Source organism: Tasmannia lanceolata, unplaced genomic scaffold (assembly GCF_043159265.1).
Source record: "Tasmannia lanceolata isolate RefF3 unplaced genomic scaffold, GAP_Taslan_0.1 ptg000005l, whole genome shotgun sequence".
NCBI classification, from domain to species: domain Eukaryota; kingdom Viridiplantae; phylum Streptophyta; class Magnoliopsida; order Canellales; family Winteraceae; genus Tasmannia; species Tasmannia lanceolata.
Window position 1 is genome coordinate 13,835,613 of NW_027518682.1, and position 23,333 is coordinate 13,858,945.

At 40.4% G+C, this 23,333-nt stretch overlaps 2 protein-coding genes across 2 annotated transcripts; both read left to right on the forward strand.

The window, feature by feature from the left end:
- The first annotated feature begins 1,419 nt into the window (after positions 1–1,419).
- On the forward strand, positions 1,420–12,202 carry LOC143877589 (serine/threonine-protein kinase KIPK2-like). The gene is made up of 3 exons (XM_077379735.1): positions 1,420–1,725; positions 3,981–5,865; positions 11,091–12,202. The coding sequence occupies exons 2-3, from the start codon at positions 4,205–4,207 to the stop codon at positions 11,944–11,946; spliced, it is 2,517 nt and encodes an 838-aa protein (XP_077235850.1). The 5' UTR covers positions 1,420–1,725; positions 3,981–4,204; the 3' UTR covers positions 11,947–12,202.
- A 428-nt stretch (positions 12,203–12,630) lies between these two features.
- LOC143877590 (protein-tyrosine phosphatase) lies at positions 12,631–23,316 on the forward strand. Its single transcript, XM_077379736.1, has 6 exons — positions 12,631–12,964; positions 13,074–13,186; positions 19,792–19,927; positions 20,199–20,266; positions 20,377–20,463; positions 23,032–23,316. Exons 1-6 carry the CDS (start codon positions 12,700–12,702, stop codon positions 23,110–23,112), a joined length of 750 nt encoding a protein of 249 aa, XP_077235851.1. The 5' UTR covers positions 12,631–12,699; the 3' UTR covers positions 23,113–23,316.
- Positions 23,317–23,333: the final 17 nt, after the last annotated feature.

A 23,333-nucleotide genomic window follows, 5' to 3' on the forward strand; every position in this document is an offset into this window, starting at 1 on the left:
AAAAAGGGGACTGAAACGACCGTTGATTTGACCTTTTTTAATGTGAATTTATTGCTTTTATGGGGATTTGAGCTCCCTCCATTTATCTTTTAGTGGATGTGGCTCCGGTTAATGCCCCCTTCTTCTATTTTTCCAAAATGGAATTCCGTTTGCCTATCAAGGAAACAGCCTATGTGCAAAGCAGGGGTAAGGCTGCGTACGCCTAGCTTGTCTCAGACTCTGCAATTGCGGGAGCTTGTGCACTGGGCGGCCTTTTTTTTATATTAGCAACATGCTGATTATCATATTAGTATGCCAAGTGTATAATGGGTCGAGCCGGTCACAACTATAAAGACTTTGCTATCGAAACTCACAGGGGCTGTTTGGATTAAGAAAAAAACACTACTGGAAAAAAAAAACAAACGTTTCTATGCAAAGTAAATATTACATGGAAAAATAAATTATAGGGCCTAGTAGGTTTGCTTTGTTCCTTGAAAAGTGGGATTGTTTTTTTATTTTGAAAATTTTTCCCATGAAAATTATATTTACGGAATGATAGAAAATTTAATTTATGTGGAAACCAATATCATGGAATATTTTTTCCATACATCCAAACAGCCAATTATTTATCTCATAGATGCTTTATCCAATGGTCAAAAATTGTATTAATCAAATAATTACATTTGACTTATGATTGCACCTTTCGAAAGGCAAAACATCTACCTGTGGGGCCCATTATAGCAACAATGATGACTCGGGCTAATAGAGGAATGGGGTCCCCACATAAAAGAAAAATGAGCCCACTTGTCTGGATGATCAAAACCATTCATTTGGTGGTTCCCACCATAAACAGGCCATGCCCTAAAAATCATCTCCATAGAAAGCACTTGCTCTTATTCGCAGCGCTCTCACTCATCAGTCGCTTCTTGACATTCATTCCCCTTTGCTTTTCCTCCCTACTTGACTGAGTGTAGCGGGCTCCCGCGCCCTGGCTTCTAATGAAACCACCTATTATTGATTCCTCTCTTGGCTGAATTGAATAGAAGGTTAGATAAGATGGCTTCTTTGTTCAGTAAAAATCATTTTTTTAGTTACGCTCCATTCTACACCACCAGCTTATTGAGAGGAGGGTTAGGGTCATGAAGAAGCCTATGTATGGCTGGACAAAAAAAATGAACGGCTTAGATCATCTAAATTAGGTGGGGCCCACTTCAATTTTACGTTGGGCTGAAAGCCTGAAACAGACGCCATATTTCCCACCGATATGTGATTCGATTTCTCTTAAAACCAAGAAAAAAAAAAATCGAAATTTTAAATCCCATGGCATAATCGTTATTATCTGAAAACCTGTGGTTAGACACGAAGCCGAGGCCTAGTCAAGGCACGACGCTAACGTGCGCGGGCGGTGTGTTTTGTGTGATATTTTTGAGCTTGTTTGGTACTTTGGTATGGGGGGCAGAGAGGGATTCCTTTTTCCGCCACTCTTTTCATTCAGAGAGAGAGAGAGAGAGAGAGAGAGAGAGGGTGATTCTTCTCGTGATTTGCATTTTTCACCTCGCTCCCTTTTTCCTCTCCTACATTCGCTTTTCTCTCTCCCCTTCTCGTGCCCTAATTTATCTCTCCTCTGATCCCGTCTATTGCTCTTTCTCCTTAAACCCTACATCTCTACTCCTTCGATCTTCACTATTTTCGATTCCGTTTCCGTACAACAGATTCTCGGATCGGATTCAGCGTTTCTTGTTACAGGTAACTCTTTTTTTATTTTTTTTATTCAGGATTTATTTGGATTTTTTTTGCTTTTGAATCTTTGCTGCTTATTCTCTGAAGATGTCCTTCTTTTTCTTTTTGGTTGATTTCATTTTTGTGAAAGATGAAAGGAAAATCCGTTCTAGTTCTGTTTGAGAGAAAAACAATTTTCCTTTTTTTTGCTTTATTTAAGGATTTGAGGTAATTATTTGATTAGCTGACGTTTCTTACACGAGATCGTTTGGTTTTATTTTTCATTTTTTTTCCGAATGTTTGCTTTTCTGTTCAATTGTTCTCGGTTTCTTGCCATTTGTCTTTCTGAGTTTTGTAAAAAGCACAATCACTAGGCTGATCGCTCATCCTATGAGGCTTTTTTGTTTATTTTCTTTAGTTGGTCTTTCAGTTTAGGAATTGTATTTGGTTTCTCATTCCCCCATCAAATTGGCTTATTGAGTTCGTAATTTGCTTAGTTCATTAGTTTTTTTTTTTTAAAATGATTGCTTAGTTCATTAGTCAGACTACTGAATTTCGAATGTCAATGCTTTTTAATCAAAATATTTTTATAAGCTCTTTTAAATAAGTGGAAATGCGCTTAGGATGCAAAAAATATGCTGTGTTATATCTAAGTTGCAGTTCTGAGCCCATATATAAACCTAAGAATACTGTTGCCATCTTGAGCGATTACATTGTGAAAAACTTTAGTCGGAAATACCTCTAAAAATATCATCATCTCATATGAACCCCTCTAATTCAACTAATGGAGTCTATGAACTTAGAAAGCGATGAAGAACAGGTTACAAACTAGTTTTATGGCAAAATTTATTCATACAAGTGCTGGAAGGGACGTACAAAACTTTGTTACTGTGATTGCAGGAGAATTATTAGTGTCAATGGTCTTTGGGACCTACGATATAGTTTCACTCTAGTTTATGTTCATGCTTTCATATGGATTTGTTTGATTTTTATGGGCCTTGTCTCTGTTGGCCCGATTGCATTTTACCTCTATATTTTTACCTTTTAATTTGATGCATGTGATGAAATTATTCATTTTCAAAAAAAAAAAATGTGATGAAATTATTGGCGGGCACCCCATTTTCATGGATTTTCTAAGCCTCTTGTAACCAAAAGGGAGAGGGTGTTTTGAGTAGTTTTTGAGATGTAATTGAATGAAGGAAAATGATACCCCTTTTCTCTCAGTTCTTCAACAAAGGTGGATTTTTAAGATTTTTTCAACCCATCTTGCAATAAAGACTTTTGGTTGTTTTTTCATCGTGTTTTTGATTTCTTGCACCAACTCCAGCACTGGCAAGGTAACAGCACACAGACCAAACCATGCCACAAATATATCCGATATTTATCGCAATATTTTCCTTTTTATTTTATTTTATAAAACAACGAAATTCTGAAATATTTCCAAGATTCTCAAAAATCACCAAGTTATTTTTCTTATTTTATTTTTATCACAAAATTGTCACGAAAGTATCCCTATAAATACATGATATTATTTGTTGTCCTAATTTGGTTCTTAAATTTTATATTTTAAATATTTTATTTTTTCACCTTGTCCCTATTGAAACCCAAAAATAGCATAAAATTTTAAGAAATCCCGTGATACAACCATGGACCAAACTAGATGAATTAGTTCATCAGGGACCCTGATAATTGTGCACAATAAATCGAACTTCAACCAAACTGCGATCATGGAAACTGTGGTTTAGACTTTATTCTGAACAAACACAAATTCTTCATATAAATGGTTGTGACTGAATGCCACTCAGCTCTGTTACACGCAAATACTCGAAAAGTCGGTCGGGTACAGACTACTCATCTCAATCAAGACCTGGGTAACCTAGCTTTTTAAAACCTGAGAAAATTCAATTGAGTACTTAAATAACTTTGATCAATTCCTTGGGAAACTCAAAAAACTCGATTCATTGCTGTATACTTGAAATACACCATCTAGTACTCACATGAGCAAGCCAGCATGGATTTGGGTTTCTTTGAGTCCAATTTGAGTTTTGTGGTTTTAAACCTTGGTTTGAACTCTGAACAAGCAGCTACTTCTGCAACTAAAACTCAAATTGTTACTGAATTACCCTTCACTTGATATTTTGAACTAAAATACCTGTACAATTTGATATGAGTTCATTTTTCAGGTCTATAATGGGTAGTGATTATTGTTTCTTTAAAGCCAGAGAGATTGCTTCTTGATGCAATCACTTTTTTTTTATGTTTATCTAAACCTTGGTTGGCAGGATTTGGATGTTGCAATTTGAAGTCAGTAAAGATCCTTCAAATCCAGGATTCAATATGCTCGAACAAAACCTTAAAGGACATGCCTGGTTTCTTTCAATCTGTGTCCTCCGCTATCTATGAATAGCTTCCTTGGAAATGGGTTAGCTTAAGCTGCAACCGTATCTCCTGTTTGTTTGTTGTTGTATCAGATACAGTTAGGCTACAGACGTGGTCGCCCCTAGAAATGGGTTCATTTTCTGGTACTTCTGAAATTATTGAATCAAAGGATGAAATGGATTTGGTTCATCATTCTAATGGATTAAATCCTTTACGTTTTAAACCGAGAGCAGATGGCAGTACTGGAAAACATCTGCTGCCAATGTCGGAACGTTATTCAGTAGAAGAGGAACTTAATCAACTTATTGAGGCGATAGACCTCAGAACGTCATCCAGGGGTTTGGGTACTTCACACCAATCAGGTGTGGGTTCATTGCAGAAAAATACCCAAAAAAGGCCAATTAGAGTTGGTATATCCCAAGCTTCGGGAGTTTCAGGAATAGGAATTTCCGAGTCTGTGACCTTGAAGCAAGCATTAAGAGGATTATGCATTTCTCATGCGTCAGAAATGGCTGCCGCAAAGCGGTTATCAAAGCCAGCGGGCCTATCAAGGGTCTCAGAGGCTGGCAACATTAAAAGGTTGTACAGGACAGTAGTTGTGCAGTCCAATGAATCTGGTCTGCCACTCAGTGAAGATAAAGGCACTTTAGTAGAAATATCCCTTGTTCCAGAAAAAAGCACCCAAACTTCATCTGAAAAGACAAATGGATCCTTGCAAGTTTCCAACTTGGAGTCATCGAATAAAACTGCTGTTTCTTCTCCCGTTTGTGCTACTGCAACCACATCAAAGGCGATAAAGACCAAAAAATCTTCTCAAAATGTGATATCTTCTGCTTTGTCAGATGTTACATCCAAAAGATCAACTGCCGAGCCACGAATGAAAGGAAAGATGAGTTCCACAGCTATATCTACCTCCAATATTGGTTCTAATATAAGCAATTCGGGTGCAAGTCCCCGTGTGGTTAAGCCAGTCTTCAGGAACAAGGTATTTGTTAAGAAGAAAGGAAAGCAGGATTCAAAATCCACCACTGGAAGTTCCAATACATGTGCTGAGGTTGATAGGGTTGCCTTGGGCCCTAATACAAGTAAACTTGGTTCCCAGACGGACCATGGTACTTTAAAAAATGCTTTGAAACAATCTGTATCTTTGGCATCTAGCATTGCAAGTCCTAATGTTGAAGTAAGTTCAAGTATTGTGAATGCCAGTAGTAAAACCGATTTTAGTTCAAATAGCTCTAAGGGGGATAGAACTGTGGGTGTGAAAATGAGTGAAAGCTCGAGATCAAGAGAAAAAGGAGAATGCTCCCAAAGCTCAAAAAGTAGCATGGGTGAATATAGCAGTAGCACAAGCATCAGTGAGGAAAGCAATCTAAGTGGCTCTAGTTGTAATGGCAATAGGCCACACATGTCTAAAGATGTGAGATGGGAAGCCATTCACCAAATCGAGATGCAACATGGGAGCTTAGGATTGAGGCATTTCAAGCTTCTCAAAAAGCTTGGCTGCGGAGATATCGGGACTGTTTATCTTGCTGAGCTAACCGGAACGAGATGCGTATTTGCATTGAAGGTTATGGATAATGATTTTTTGACAAGTAGAAAGAAGATGCTTAGGTCTCAAACAGAGAGAGAGATACTTCAAATGCTGGATCATCCTTTCCTACCAACGTTGTATACCCATTTCACGACGGATAAACTCTCGTGCTTGGTAATGGAGTATTGTCCTGGTGGGGATCTTCACGCTCTCCGACAGAGGCAGCCTAGCAAGAGTTTCTCCGAACAAGCAGCTCGGTAAGGACACTAAACCAAAGCTCCAATTCTGGATTTCTTGTGCATGCATTTATTTATAATCCAATTGAAAATTTAGTTGAGAAAATGCTTACTCTGCTTATATATTTTTTTCATAATACAAATATAATTCTGACATTTAATTCCCTGGTTTTTCTGCTACAGCTATTATTACTGGTTGACTTGTATTATTTAGTTAATCTTATGCTTGTCATTTAGTACTCCAATTTTGCCATTTAGTAGCTATTTATCCTAAACTCTTTTGCTATTTCTTGTCAAACACACATCTAAGCAGTCCAATACTCCAATTTGTGGGGCTTCATTCATCCAGTTCGCTGCTGATTTACACCTTTGTTATTATCAGAGAAAGGGTGTGATGGATGAAATTGTTATTGTATTCCCCTAAAAGGTTTGTTATTACTTACAGATAATTGTGATGCATGGGCTTGACTTTTGAAATCTCTAGTGGCATGGAGCTTTATTTCAAGCCTGAACTCTTATGTATATTTATTAATGGAAAAACTGGTCTATTTATTATACAATAATTTGAATATTCTCCTGCTAATATTTCCACGCCCCAGTAGCCATTCCATCTTATCTTTACTTTAATCATATTTTTTAAATTACAAAATATTCTTTCCTTCTCTCTCTCTCTCTCTCGATGTTGAGCTATGATCATGCTTCATGTTAGACTGAGAACGGGGGATGGTCATTGTCTTCTACCTCGACCTGCGTCTCCTTTTGCCAAAACCTTGCTCCTTGCAAATGGAGCCTTCAATCAAAATGTAGTAGATGCATAATCAAAATGGCAGAAATATAGAAATTAAAAGAAAAAATCGAAAGCCCTTCACATCTTAGTGCTGATTTGGGTAGAGAATGATGATGAAAGGTGAGATGCCAATACTTAAGCAACAGTTGTTGATCACGCCCCATGGAACCAGATGAAAGCCCATTACACAGTTATCGATTTCGTTTTGTTTCGGCCGAAATGGCCTTCATCCAGAAAACCGAAAAGGAATATCCCCCATATTCTGTTTCGGCCTGTGTATTGTTCCGTTTCAGACAAAATAGGGTGCTTTGTCCAGTTTCGTCCGAAACATCCTCTTTTACTTTTTTCCTCTTCTCTTCTTGTGATCTCTTCTTAGTTTCCTTCTCTTCTTCTTTCCTTTTCTTAGAACTGGGTATTTATGTGCAAAGTTATTTAAGTAAATGCCATTTACTTAAGATTTACATGTAAATAAGGGAATACCCCCCATTTGGATTTATTAAAAATAGTTTCAAGACCCATTCAAAAAAAAAAAAAAAAACTTTCAAGACCCGCTTCTAAAAGTATAAAAAGTGAACTTTCCGGTTCTAGTACAAAATTTTACCTTTTTCGGTCATTTCGGGCCGGGTCAAATTCTGAACTTCCAAATGATTTCGTATTTTTCAATTTTAAAAATTCATAAATTTTTATCTTTCAAAAAAAAAAAAAAAAATCATAAATTTTATTATGTCCAAAAATTATTAAATCTCAAAAGTCCGGTAAAAAAAATCTCATAATTTGGTCTTTAATTTTTTTTTCATCTAGTCATTTCAACTTATACGGATGGCACGTCTAGTGATATTCCAATTACAATAGGACTGCACTAAGGATCAGCCTAAGCCCTTATCTTTTTACACTAGTTATGGATGAACTGACGGAGGGTATCTAAGATGAGGTGCCGTGATATATGTTATTTGCAGAAGACATAGTATTAATTGACGAAACCAAAGCAGGAGTAAATACGAAGGTAGAGTTATGGAGAACTACTTTGGAATCCAAAGGTTTTAGATTGAGTAAAACTAAGACAGAGTATATGAAGTGCAACTTTAGTAATGTAAGGAGGCACGGTGATGATGTAGTAAATATGACTGGATAGGAGGTACCTAAGAGGGATATCTTTCGCAATCTTGGTTCAATCCTACATAAGGAAGGAGAGATTGAAGGGGATGTTAACCCCAGAATAAGAGCAGGTTGGTTGAAGTGGAAGCATGCTTCAGAAGTTCTGTGCGATTGTAAAATCCAACCAAGTTGAAGAGGCCAGCCATGTTGTACGGCTCAGAATGTTGGGCTACCAAGAAGCAGCGTGTGCATACGATGAGTGTAGCAGAGATGCGAATACTTAGATGGATGTGCAGTCACACAAGGTTAGATAGAATTAAAAATGAAGACATTCGTAAAAAGGTGGGGGTGGCACCAATCGAGGAGAAGATGAGAGAGCACCGCTTAAGATGGTTTGGGCATATTCAACGTAGGCCTTTGGATGCTCCAGTGAAAAGAAGTGACTCGTGCCAAGTTAATGGAGCAAAAAAAGATAGGGGCAGACTGAAAAACAACTTGGGTAGAAACAGTGAGGAAAGACTTGATGGCTAGGAACATAACACAGAACATGACCTTGCATAGGAGAGAATGGAAGAAAATGATCCATGTAGACGAACCAACTAGTGTCAGGATTAGACTTATCAATTTGAGCCGGGTAGATTCTTTCACCTTCTTCGTGAAAATTTTCTAGAGGATTCATTAGCCAACCCCAACTAGTTTGGGACAAAGGGTTAGTTGAGTTGAGTTGAGTTGAGTCATTTCAACTTATAGTGATTTTCCTTTAACTAAATGTTAGATCTTTACAACCTTGATTTCATGATGGATTGGGTTTAGAGGATGACCTTGTTGTTCCAATATCTTTACTATCTTAATGTCGAACGCCGAAACGTTCCGTTCCACCGATCAAAACGAAATGGCGAATGAAACGGAATCGATAACTAAGCCATCACATCTCAGGGCTCTCGAGCATTAGTGGATTCATTCACTCATTGCCTTCCAGCTACGATGTCATCAATGATTTTCCCCTCTAACAATTCATCGCCTTGGGCAGAAATGAAAGTGGATATAAACAAATTTGTGCCGGGTGGAAGTGGAGAATGAGTTTCGAGTTTTTTTTTTGGTATGAGAGGAAATAAAGAAAGGAGATTTGGGGCATGGTTGGGATGAGAGGAACTGGAGAAATGGATTTGTGGGCTTGCTGGGAGCCTAGAGAGTATTGAATACATTTCAGACTATGATTTGGCCAACACTTTGAATTTATTGCCGCGTGTCGTGTCGACACTCCTTTAGACACTTTTAAGTGTGCAACTAGAAGTGTTAGTAACTTTTTATGTATGTATGTGTATAAGTGTGACACTATTTCTAGATTTTTAAGGGTTGCCATGTTAGATACCTCATATCCATGTCGAAACTCGGCACACGAATCCGTGTCCACAAATCATGATTATATGTACTTTCTATTTTAGGCGTGTCCCCATTTCTAAATTTTGGGAGTTCGCCGTGTCCGGCACTCGATGTCTGTGTCGACACACGGTACTCGTGTTCGTGACCACAAATCACATATATTTCAGACCATTTTAGTTTTCTTACTGAGAAAAGGATGGTTTATTCAGAAAGGAGGAAACCTCCAAATTGTGATGAAAGAAAACCATGGAAAGGAGGCGACAAGTAGACAATATTTTTTTCATTGAAATTAGGAAAAAAAAAAAACAATGGCAGATGGGTGGATTGGCTATAAAAGGGGTGGAAATATCATTTCCATATATATGGTATGCAGCAACCGGAAAAGAAACATGAACCTTGCTTATTTTTGAGTTCGGTTTTCCTAAATTAATTTGTCGAAACCTAGCACTCCAAGGCAGAGAGAACATAGAGTTTGTTAGTTTGGGTGTACAAGATTGATTTAAAAAAAAAAAAACTAGCAAAGGAGACAGTCTTGTAATATTTTCTGACTTTGTTTACTAACAATCAACCGAGGGACATTCTACCTTTTTTTTTTGAATGACATCAAATTTCATTAAAACGTAAATAGGAAGGGACCAAGACGGTCAATACAGGCGAAAAAACTGAACAAAAAGAAGCAAGATACAAACAAGGAGGATTTCACAAGTAACAAGAGGAACTACAAAATAGAGATCCCGAGAGAGAGAGAGAGAGAGAGAGAGAGAGAGAGAGAGAGAGAGAGAGAGAGAGAGAGAGAGAGAGAGAGAGAACCTCCCTGGAGACCCCTCTCTAGCTAGCCTATCAGCCACTCCGTTCCATGGATTCTCTTTCCAATGATTATATACCCGATGTACTGCATGCACCTCCGTCTCATTAGAATCTGTGACTTTTGGGGCCTGTAAAAGCCTATCTTACTGACCTCATTTCATCTCTTAGCACTCCCCGATTCCAGCTGGCCCTGGGTTCCCCAAACTGGAGCCATCAAAATCGAGCTTCACTAGGCCTTCCGCAGGAGGTTCCCGTTCCTACACTATCATGGGCCCCCTTTCTGTACTAAAGCAAATCTCCTTTCATCAATTCTATAAGTCATAGCAGAAACAAATATGAAGCTGGGAAGGATCTTCACCCAGGAGATCGTCAGGGCAATCGCTTTGAAGTAAAGGGAGGAAGAACTCTTAGCTTTTCGTTTGAAAACTCGAGCATCTCTCTCTTTGCAAAGAACCTAAATTGTTGCTTAGAAAGATGCGTTCCAGAGAATCTACCCTTTCTTCTTCCAAGGAACCAATGACCAGCACCCCAATAGATCATTGAATTTGGCTGGGATTACCCAGGGCAATCAGTGTCTGTCCAGTCTACCTATTTTTTCATGGCTCATATTGGAGTCTAGATGAGAAGATGTGTTTCATAGGGCATTTGTTTCACTTGATGGTTCTGGTGAGTTGGCTCTGGTGAGTTGGTTCTTTCTAAAGCTGCTTTACAGGGTGTGTGAGTAATTCACATTGGCCTTTAATCTACTTGCAGTTAAAACGAGATGGGTTCGGCAGAACTAGATCTGATACTGCTTAAAGCCATTTGTTTCACTTGATGCATATTGTTCTGTTGTTTGGGAGGCAACTTTTGAATTTGACACCTTGTTTGTAGATTCAGAAAATGAATGTTGAACATAAAGTGGCTGTACCATAACTATTGTAAAACTTAATAGAAGTTGGTGCTGTATGTTTAATTAAGGTCATTGTACAAAAATATGATTATTTCAGCCATGACTTTGACCTGGATCAAAGACTTTGCCATGATGCCAGAAAATGGCTTAGTAAGGTCACGGTTCAAATTCTCTCTATTATCACTGCTTTCATTAGTTGTATGCTTAAATATATTCACAATGAGTTCTTGCCCTATCGCGATTTGATGCACTGGACTACTTTCATGCCATATCTTTCTACAGGTTTTACGTTGCAGAAGTCCTCCTTGCTTTAGAGTATCTGCACATGCTGGGGGTGGTATATCGAGATCTGAAACCAGAAAACATTCTAGTTCGAGAGGACGGTCACATCATGCTTTCCGACTTTGACCTGTCCTTCAGATGCACTGTAAGTCCCACTCTTCTTAAATCGTCGTCACCAATCGAAGAGCCTCCAAAAAGAGTGTCATCCGGCCCTTGTGCCGATTCTAACTGTATTGACCCTCTCTGCCTCCAACCATCCTGGGTTCAAATGCCCTGCTTCACACCTAGGCTTATATCCACTGCCGCGAAGACCCGGAAGCTGAAATCCGATCTGGCGGCCCAGATTAGCCCACTTCCACAGCTCGTGGCGGAGCCCACCAGCGCACGGTCCAATTCTTTTGTAGGGACCCACGAGTACTTGGCCCCTGAAATCATCAAAGGAGAAGGCCATGGGAGTGCCGTGGATTGGTGGACATTTGGGGTCTTTCTCTATGAGCTTCTGTTCGGTAGGACTCCTTTCAAGGGATCAGGAAATGAAGAGACCTTAGCCAATGCAGTGTCACAGAGTCTCAAGTTCCCTGAAAGTCCTTCTGTAAGTTGTGCAGCAAGGGACTTGATTGGAGGGCTTTTGGTAAAGGAGCCGGAAAATCGGTTGGCATCTATAAGAGGGGCGGCCGAGATAAAGCAGCATCCATTTTTTGAGGGGCTGAATTGGGCTCTGATTCGGTGCGCCATGCCACCGGAGATGCCAAAGGCCTGTGATCTAAGAACTCTGCCTGTGGTGTGTCAGAATAAGGAGATTAAGTGTCTGGATTTCAGGATGACCAAAGAGCATTTGGAGTTTGAGCTGTTCTAGTAAAGGATCTATTTTGATGTGCTGTTTTTCTTACTTGATCTCTTGTTGTAACGGATAGATCTTAATGTAAATGCCAGTAAGCTTACCACGTCTATAATATTGTAGCTCATGGTTGAAAAAAGAGACCCTTTTTCTTCCTCTTCTTGATAGTAGGGTTGCATAGGAGAGATGCAACTGAAGATGAGCACATTTATCTGTTTCGGCCTTCACGCAGAGCCAAAATATGTGGAAAAATTAGAATTTTTTTTCATCGCTAGTTATACTTCTAAACGAGGCATAAGTGGGGCACAATAGATGTCTTTTTGTGGGCTGTGGAAGTAGGAGGCATGTATGTGAGATCAAGTTTGTTAATCTTGTAGCACTTGGTCTTGGTCTTGGTCCTGGTCCTGGTCCCATCCCCAAAAGACGTCTCTTTGTTGGACTACAAAAATCTTTTATTGGTGCAGCCCTAAATGGGTCATTTATAGACAATTCTAACCCTCTAATTTGTGGCTGTTAAATCAACGGTGAGAAAACAATAAAAGCAACTGCCTGTATTATGGATACAAATTCGAAGGTTAGAACCTTTGATTTTGTTTCATGACCCATCAATATCAAGGGGCTGTCCCAAGGAAGAGAAAGGGGCGAATATATCATTTCCCTTTTGGATAATTCCCAAATCACCCTCTATACACACACCCACAAATCCACAACATAGCCTTCAACTTGAACTCAAAGTCCAGTGTGTTACAAAAAAGGAGTACGAGAGGGGATATGAGAGGAATCTCCGGCAGATTGTCAACACCATATTTATCACCAAATTCACAATTTTGCCATCCCTCTCCTCTATTATTTCCTCCTCTTCTGAAAACAGCAAAACCTTCTCTTCCTCCATTCCTCCGACAAAATCTTCCTCTTTCTCTCTCAATCGCCAAATCCAAATACCCATCATTTATAGTTACAGCATCCATGGCTTCTTCCACATCCCCTTCATCACCACAACCATCAAAACCCTTCTCCGTTCTCTTCGTTTGCCTTGGCGAGTTTCGCTCTTTTTTTTTTTTTTTTCAATCATAGGAAAATTGTCTCTTATTATTTCTCTATAATATGTAATGATGCTGATTTTTTATTTTCGTTTTCAATTTCAGGTAATATTTGTAGAAGCCCAGCGGCAGAGGGAGTATTCAGAGGTATTGTGAGTAACAAAGGGATTCTACCTAATTTCAGGATTGATTCTGCGGGAACAATTGATTACCACGAGGTACCCTCTCCATTCATGCAAAAATAAAATCGCCCAAAATTGGCGGATGGCCTAATAATCCATCTGGGCTTTATATCTTGTAAACCCACCTTGGATTGTCCATGGTTTTAAAGTCGCTCTTTTGGGATATTCCTAGTCATCCAAAACGATTGGTTGGAGATGGATAATTACAATAGGCATTTGTGAATTGTTTTAGCTATCCAATTTCTGGTTTGGGTGGTTAAGATAGTCCTGTTCGATTGGTTTGAAATTTACAGGTTGCTGTCCACAGCAGGGCCAGATTGATGGATGGTCTAGATTATATTAAGTACCTAACCAATAGGTCAGAAGCCTATGGACTGATGAGCATTAGGCTAGGCCCTTTAAACCCGTTCCTTACCAGGTTCGGTCCCACCTAGTGCCGCGCACATTCCACCGCGCTTCCGCATCTAGCATCCTCGATGACCCACTCTTGTTTCGGTCAAAGGTCATGTGCCGATGTGATTGCCTTGGTCGGTCAGTGCAAGTGATGCGTGTGTGGTCAGCGATGAATGCGTGGGCATGCCAATTTTAATAAACGGTCCAAAATTCAATTCTAGGGATGGTCGGCTGAATTTTCTATCCCCCCGGATTGGATTTAAGGCGATTGAGAAGAAGAGGGGAACATCACTTATTCCTTCGGCACTAATGCCTTTCTGAACAAAAGGACTTTTCTAGAACAACACGATGCCAACGTGGAACGTTGAGACACGTAGAATGTGAACGACTCACGTTAGATGTCAATGCGTGTAGAACACAAACAATGACGACGTCATTGCACGCAGATTGCAAAATAAATTAGGATCGACCGGTATCTGATTAGCTTGCTAACAAAACCACACAAACATATGCTAATGCGAGGGATAGGGGCTTAAAGTGAAATGCTCACCTGAGAAGATGAATCCATTCCGTCGTGACTTTAATTCTTCGAGGATAAGTTACAGCTGCGAAAAGTAAATAACAATGCGGAAATGTAAAGATAAATCTAAATGCTAAGACATGTTTGGTGTCGAAGAAATTATTCGGGAATACATTAAACACAATAGGAAGAAATCTGATGATGATGGATCTTCTGGTGTGAGGCTTGTCACACCCTTGACGGGGGCGAAGCTTGATGGGTGTTCCGGGCCTGCGGAGGTTACCGAAATAGCAAGGATGGAACCGGCGGCATTCATGGGGGAGACCTCTGAGCCCCTGCTGGGGGTGAATGAGGAAGGTTGTATGGGGGAGAAGACCATCATTGCTAGTAACTGGGTGGAACCTGAGTCCACGATGGGGTGAATGCAAACCAGGTGGATGGGTCATCATGCTGTAATGGCCGTGTAACGTCAAGGCCAGACAACGTCATGCAGCATGATAATAATATATTGATCGCTGTGGAGAACTCGTTGGGATCAACCAATTTGGAATCAGAAAAAGATTCCTTGGAGATTGAACTACGGGAAAAGGTACACGAATGCTTACATCGAGGGGAGGAGCAAATGACGAATGATAATCAAGGAAATGTAGACGAGTTTGGGGAAATGGCCCTGATGGCGGACAGCATTGGGATCTTGTACAAAGAAAATGTTCCTGCAACTCGCAACATGTTCATAGAGATTGAAGGGAGGGATGTTGAAGGAATTCAGCCTTCAAATATTAAATCAAATGCCAAGGGGTCGCGGGAGCTACGGCGTCTGCTCTGAGATGGATAACCGGCTGGCGGGTGTCGGGTTTTATGTCTGTTATCATGAAGTTAATTTTCTGGAATATAAGGGGAATGGGATCGGACCGGAAGGTGCTGGCTGTAAAAGACCTTTGCAGAATCCGATGCCCTGATATTCTTGTAATTCTTGAATCCAAGTTGGTTGGGGTTGCTGATGGGGATATCAATAAATTTTGGGGGAGGGCGAATCACGAATGGGTATCTAAAGACGCAATTAGTGCATCTGGGCGGATTATTGTGGTATGGAAGGATCATCTATTCACTGCTGTGGAAAGTTGGATTCGAAATCATTCGGTGTCTATTCTCTTCTCCGATAGGGGCACCTCTAATGTCTGGTTGTTTACGGCTGTATATGGACCTGTACGTGCGCGGGAAAGGAGGGGATTATGGACTGAATTACTCAACATTCGTCATCATTGGGCCGGTTCGTGGGTTGTAGGGGGTGACTTCAATACCATTCGTTTTCTGCACGAGAAAAGCCGGCCTGGCCGTATTACCACTACTTTGCGGAATTTCTCTGACTTCATTATGGAAGCTGAACTTATGGATCTACCATTGTCCGGTGCTTCTTTCACATGGTCCAACAATCAAGATCGACTAGTGATGAGCCCTCTGGACCAAATTCTTATTTCCAAGGAATGGCTCGATGCTTTCCCGTTGATCTCTCAAAGTGCATTGCCGAAGCCAATCTCGGATCATAATCTGATCTTGCTGGAGCTCTCTGAATGCTACGAGGGACCATGCCCGTTTAAGATGGATATGGCATGGTGTGAGTCTTCAGATTTCAATGACTCCATCGATGGGTGGTGGGGTGGAAAGGATTTATTATAAGTAAAAAAATTCAGGCATTGAAAGGTTTGATCAAATCATGGGCCCGTGGCGAAAAGGTAAAAATTGAGAAGAGAAAGGTAGAGCTTCTGCAGTTATTATCGGCATTGGAGACTAAAGAAGAGTCTGCCCCTCTAACTGATTTGGAGCAACAATCCAGAGCTAACCTCAAAACTGAATATGATGAAATTCTTAGGCGGGATGAGATGAGCTGGAGGCAAAAATCCTGTGCTGTGTGGCTCAAAGAGGGTGACAACAACACGAAGTTTTTCCATCGAATTGCTTCAAATCGCCGATGGGCTAACTCAATTAGATGTCTATCCATCAATGGGGTGCTGGTTGATGATAAAGCGGTTATTCGTAACAAAGTGGTGGAGTTCTATAGCAATCTATACACTCGGAAGCATAACTGGCGACCAAAGTTTGATGGTCTAGACTTTAACAGCATATCTATCGACCGGGCTCAATGGCTTGAACGTCCTTTCTCTATGGATGAGGTTGAGGGGGCTTTGGAGTCATTACAAAAGGACAAGGCACCAGGTCCTGACAGCCTCCCATCGGGGTTTTATCAACGATACTGGGACACTATGAAGTCTGATGTGTTTGCATTCATGTTGGAATTCCACGAGCGGGGTATCATTAGCAAAGATACGAATTCTACATTTACCACTTTAATACCAAAAAAGGAGGGGGCGGCTTCCATACAGGACTTCCGGCCGATTAGTCTTCTTCACGGGATCTACAAGCTTTTATCTAAGGTACTCGCGAGGCGTTTATGTGCTGTTATGAAGCATATTATATCTAAATACCAAGAGGCCTTCGTTAGAGATTGTCAAATATTGGATGGCATTCTCATTGCGAATGAGATCCTTGATACTATGAAGCGGAAGGGGGAGAGTGGTATTTTGATTAGGGTCGATTTTGAGAAAGCCTATGATCATGTCGACTGGGAGGTTTTGAACTACATTCTATCGCGTATGGGTTTTGGTGTGAAATGGCACTCCTGGATGTCGGCCTGTCTTAAATCGGCTATGTTCTCAATCTTAATTAACAGATCACCTGAAGGGTATTTTGGCTGCTCTCGTGGATTGCGTCAGGCAATCCTTTGGCCCCTTATCTGTTTATCATCGTGGCGGAGTCGTTGCACTCTCTTATTGCCAAAGCTGAAGATCGTGGCTACATCCATGGCATATGTCCCGTGGCTTCGTCTACAATATCGCACTTGTAGTTCGCTGACGATACTATACTTTTCTTGGAAGATAATATTACTCAGGTGGTCAACGCGAAACGTATCTTTCGATGGTTTGAGATTATTTTTGGTCTCAAAATTAATCTATCAAAAAGCACGGTCACTGGTATTAATGTGGACCCTTCTACCACGGCCAGATATGCTCGTATTCTTGGGTGTCAAGTTGCCACGCTCCCAATAAAATATCTTGGATTGCCTCTCGGGTACGGTATCCCTAAAGCCTCGCAATGGGACCCGATTATTGAGCAGATTGAAAGGAAACTGGCATCGTGGAAGAGGAACTACCTATCCTTCGAGGGACGAATCACTTTAATTAAGGCTGCTCTAGCCAATATGCCGGTATATTTTATGTCGGTGTTTAAGATCCTTGCGGCCATTGCTTCACGAATCAAAAAAATACAAAGGGATTTTCTTTGGGAAGGCAAAGAGTGTGGGAAGAGGCTCAAACACCTAATAGGGTGGAAAAGGGTTTGCCAATCTAAAAGAAATGAGGGATTGGGAATTGGCAAAATCAGAGTCCAGAACAAGGCTCTTTTGGGTAAGTGGTTTTGGCGCTTCGGTACGGAAAAGGAAGCGATGTGGCAAAATGTAGTGGGTGAGAAATATGGCCGAGGTTGGGGCGATTGGATCTGTAACGGTGTCACAAATCAGAAGGGGTCGGGTATTTGGAAATCGGTTTCATCTGCAAGGGATGCCTTCCTTCCTGTGGTGCGATTTAAGCCTGGAGAAGGCAACTCGGTGCGTTTTTGGGTTGACAAATGGGTGGGCAATGACACTTTGGCTGAGGTGTTCCCTGACTTATTCGGACTTGCCTCTGACCCGGGTTCTACCATCGCACAAAATTTGATTCGAAGTCCTGGCCATGCCAATTATGTCTGGGATATTAGACTGTGGCGAAACTTAAAGGATTCTGAAATTGAAAACTTTGGTTCTCTCCTTCGGAAACTCTCGGCCACATATCTCTCACCTACGGAAGAGGACCGGTGGATTTGGATACCTGATTCTCAGGGGGTGTTTTCAGTGAAATCCTTCTTCAGAAAACTAAACGACGATGGCGGCAGCCCATCCACCTTAGCCAAGATCTAGAAAAATGTGGCACCACCTCGCATCACAGCTTTCTTATGGACCCTATTACTCAATGGCGTAAACACGTGTGAAAAGCTAAAGTCCCGGGGATTCCACTTAGCAAATCGGTGCGCACTTTGCAAGAATGCGGAAGAAAATCTCGATCACCTATTCCTTCTCTGCCCCTTCTCTTTTCAGGTTTGGATGGGAATATTCAAGTCCTTCGAGTTTTCATGGGTACTACAGGGGGATATTCGGGATGTTATCTCTAATTGGTGGGGCGTCTTTGTTGGCCGCCTCAGAGACACTATGTGGCATTCTATCCCGTATGCAATTGTTTGGCTTCTATGGGCAGAGCGCAACAATCGTATATTCAAGGGAAAGGAGCGGAGTTGCTTTGGCATTATTCTCGACCTTGAGCTAACGATTATCAACTGGGCAAAAATTAGGGGCCGTGTACATTATTCGACAGGTGAAATGCTTAGAAATTGGGTGGCGGTGATCTCGGAGAGGAAATATGAGTCATTGGTTTCCCCTCGGTGGATACCTCCACGGGAGGAATGGTTCAAATTCAATTTTGATGGGAGCTCACGGGGCAATCCGAGAAGGGCCGGCATTGGTGGTGCCTTCCGAGATCATAATGGAAATATATGCATGACTTTCTCGGGGCCGTTGGGTGTCCGTGACGGAAATGAAGCGGAGGTCTCCGCCCTTCTTTTTGGTCTACAGTGGTACGCAAAGCATATTCTCGGGCCTCTGATCGCTGAAGGTGACTCGTCCAAAGCTATTGCGTGGGCCAGCAGTAAGGCTTATGGCTCGTGGTGCCTTGCTTTCAAGATTGACGAAATAAGGGACTCGGTGGCCTCTCTTCGTCCTGTGCTGAAACATACGTGGCGATCTGGCAATGATCTTGTTGATGTTCTTGCTAAGGCTGGGGTGGATTGCGATTCTTTGGTCGTTGATACCCCTTCCGTTTTGTAACTTTTTCTGTTCTTCTTTTCGGCCGTGTTTCTTTTTTCGGATGGGCCTCTTGCACTTTCATTGTTGTCTGCGGGGACATGTTGTCCCTTTGTACTACTTTTGATTTAATGCAATCTCGTTACCTTTAAAAAAAAAATGTTTGGTGTTGGTTATGGGACCTCTTCATCTGAAGCAGTCGTCCCTTGTAGCTTTTCATCTATAATTGCTTACCACCATGCCATGTTCTTTGATAGGGAACTTGCAATAACTGCCCACTTTAGCTTTGAACTTTTACACTTTCCCTTGTTTAAGGATAATTGCTGCTTCCACCTTATAGAAAATGAAAGTTCTCGTGTAATTCTTTTGACTCTAACGAGCAAGTCACCATCGATAATGTTGCAACCCCCCCCCCCCCCCCCCCCCCTCGCAAAAAAAAAAACCCAACCCAACACCCACCCATTCCTTTGACTGACGAGAGGAAGTCGATGGAATGTTCCTTAGACCAAATTTCGGTCACTCTGCCCTAGCGCTTTAGGATGTTCACCTCACTCTCTATTATGACATGATTTTCAACACCCTTTTTAGAATTTTTTCTCAAACCATTCTCAACTCCTGCAAAACTTGTTTCCATTAAAAAAAAAGCCATTCTCAATAACAGCTAAACATTTATCTTCAATTAAAAGTTCAATTTAACCAACTTCCAATAAAAAATCTTGTATGAAATCTTGAAAAGTGTCTTTCTGTTGAATCTTTTGATGACTGAAACCTCTTCTCATAAAGGGTAATGACGCTGATCCGCGGATGAGAGCTGCAGCAAAAAGACGTGGAATAGAGATAACCTCCATTTCAAGGCCCATACGACCATCGGACTTCATTGATTTTGATCTAATAGTAGCGATGGACATGCAAAACAGAGGTAGGGAAATTTATCTGAGTGATATGTTTTAATTTGATTAGGTATGGTTTTGATTGATGGTTTTCCTTCTTTTGCATTTGCTTTTGGCGATTTTGATCTGAGATATTTCTTTAACAAAAATGTGACGTTTGTCTGAGGAGATAGATAGTATCAGAATTCATGCTTTAATTTATGTGAACTACAGATGAATGCATTGCTCGTCTGTTTTAAGTTTTTACTGTTCGTTGGTGCTCCTGTCGAATTCTATTCATGAATGTTTTTCTGCCTGCAGCTGACATATTAGAAGCTTATGATAGGTGGAAAACCAAGGAGTCCCTCCCTGCAGATGCCTATAAAAAGGTTTGTAGATGCATCGATGTTTCTTTGATATGTCAGTAAACTCCAATGTCCTTAGTTTCTCGAGTGCGCAACTGACTGCCTTGTATTGGCTCTGAAATTGTTCATTGCAGGTTAGGTTAATGTGCTCCTATTGTAAGAAGCACAAGGAAACTCAAGTGCCTGATCCTTACTATGGTGGACCACAAGGTTTTGAAAAGGTAAATGACCGGGGTTACTGCTGAATCTGTTCGATCTCATTCAAGATAGGAGTTTGGATTTCCAACTGAAATACCTTACAGCATGCCATGCCCATTTATATCTTGATACAAATGTGGATACATTTCTCTTAAACTTGGGGAAGGATGTGAGCATATCCTATCCAAGAAATGGATATTTGAAGAAACCATGTGGGGGAATGAATAGTTGACTATAGCGTTAAAAATAAACAGGAAATAGCTTAAGAATCATCTGACCATATGTTGGTGCTAGTATTTCTAGCAGGTGATATCTGCCTAAATATTTCCGTCTAATACAAGTATTCGGGCATCATTGCTTTAGCATGTTTTAATTGTTCTAAACAACTTGATTTAGGCATTTCTTCATTATGTATTTATCACTATTATGAGTATTCAGTTATTTACATACCACCCAGGAAAAGGCATAGGTCAGGTAACAAGGCCTACACTAACACGTGAAGACAATACGTGGTAGATGGTATTGAGGAAGGTAGGCACATGATATATTATTGAGTCTTGATCCATCTAAAATTGGCTTTTATTTTCTGATTGAATGTGCCTTCACCAGGCTTGTTGTAAGTACCACCTATCTTCCTTGTAATTGCAGATCGGGCTTAGATTAGGTGTATTACACAACTTTGAGTATAAGAAAACTACTGTGCAGGTTTGCTTGCCTCGTTTCCACTGAGAATTCTGATTTCCTTGTTGCCGCCATGGACATTTTTTAGTTGCATAGTTCATATCAGTGTTTGAAACTGGGATCCAGATGAGAACTTGGCCATAGTAAAAGGGGGGTCAAACTAGGGCGATCCAATGATTGACACAGTTAATTTTTCATCGGGTGATCCAAAGGAGTTTCGACTTTTGGTTGATTTGGTAGGGCAAAACTCAAACTTGGGTGAGAACTCGGCCAAGGTAAAAGGGTGTCAACTTGGTTAGCTTCTGAACAGTGGTTCATTCATATATGTGCTCTTTGTTGCCTGATTATATAGTTATATTATAATATATGCTAAATGTAGATGTCGATGTGTCAGTCCAGGTTTTTTTGTGGTTGCTGTACCTGACAGCGATATCTGTGTTTGATTGCTAGTTGCATGATGACCAGTATATTGATGCTCTTAAAATACGCTATGATTTGGCCGACACTTTGAATTTACTGCTGACACACGTGTCTTGCCGTGTCCAACACGACACACGTGTCCACCCGTGTCGACACTCTTTTGGACACTTTTAAATGTATTGTTATAAGTGTTAGACTTAATGTGGGTGTGTGGACACGTTTTTGTGTCGTGTCAAGTGTAACATTCTGTTTTATCACTGCATATTGCATTTACCTATTTTATTATTAACTATTCTTTGATTATAAACTCTTTTTTAGCTCTTCTTTACTAATATTTGTTGTTGTATGATATATATCCTTTCTATTTTAGCCGTGTCCCCGTTTCTAAATTTTGGAGGTTTGCCGTGTCTGACACTCCGTGTCCGTGTCAACACACGACACTCGTGTCCGTGTCCACAAATCATAGAAAATACGTATTCTTCAGGAAATGATTCTAGAATAAAACATTGGGGCACGTTCATCTATTACTTTATGCACTTCCATTCTCTACCTTGGACTGGTGAAAATTAAATTAGGCAAAAGAATGATCAAGTAGACTAGGTCTGATGGATTTACAGGAGTTTTAATAAGATTTTAGTCGATTTCACTTGATCTTGCCTGTGGAAGCACATCGGAGAATTTCATTTCTCAACCGCTATTGGATCCATATGGATTATTGTATCAAAATAGGTAACACCAGTGAAAGGTGACAGGAATTCTAAGATTTTATGTTAAGTGCCTACTTATGCTTGAATCTCAAGACATGATGCAAACCCCATGAAAACACGTGTGATCTTTCTTGCTTCCCGATTATTTTCTTCCAGTTAGATCTTCCAAGTTCAGTTTGATTCAAATCCTGTACATTGTTCTGGATTTAATGAAAAATGAGAATTGAATACAATTTGATAAAAAATTATCTGAATCATGAAATTTTCTCGAAAAACAGAATGTCTGTTCTTAGATGCATTTTGGTCATTTAAGCCCCTGTTTGTTTAAAATTATGGCAATTCATTGTGAGTGCCAACAATTTGAGTCCAATAATCGGTTTGGCACTCACAATTGATTGCCATAATCTTAAAAGAACAGGGCCTTAGACTTTAGGAAGATAAAATGGGATTGCAGTTTATTTTATTGGGAATGGCTAAAATGGGATTGCAGTTAACACTAAGCTTGATATCTTTCCATTTTTTTTGAAATGGATATATATCTTTCCATTTTATACTGGAATGCATGTTCTACTTAAATTGTGGAAAATAATGTGCAATGTTGTAAATGGATAATACTATACTTTGATGTTAGTCTTGGATCCAATTTTACGGTTTGAATGGATCTTCCCTTCAAATATCTTGTGGTCCAATTCTGTTCAAGAATATTTCTATCTTATCTTCAGAATAGATCACCCTTTCTTGAGGAGTCCTGATGCTTAAGTCGGTTATTTCATGTGGTTGCAGGTTTTGGATATTCTAGAAGATGCTTGTGAATCTTTACTCAACAGCATAGCGGCAGATAGCAGTCAAATTTCTGATACGTAGTTCTTCAAGGCAAGTTTGTTGTTCAATCCTTACTACGAAGTCGAAGCTTTGGAGAGGTTTTCTTCTGTTAAGTAAGTTCTAAAACCAAAGGCATCAGCTTGTACTGAAACATGTGATGAGTTAGATTCTTTATACACTGTGCTTAATAGCGGATGCCTCTCTTTGCCTCTATTGTTCAATCCATCTGAGTTATTCTTCTGAGAAGACGCTGTTATCATCAC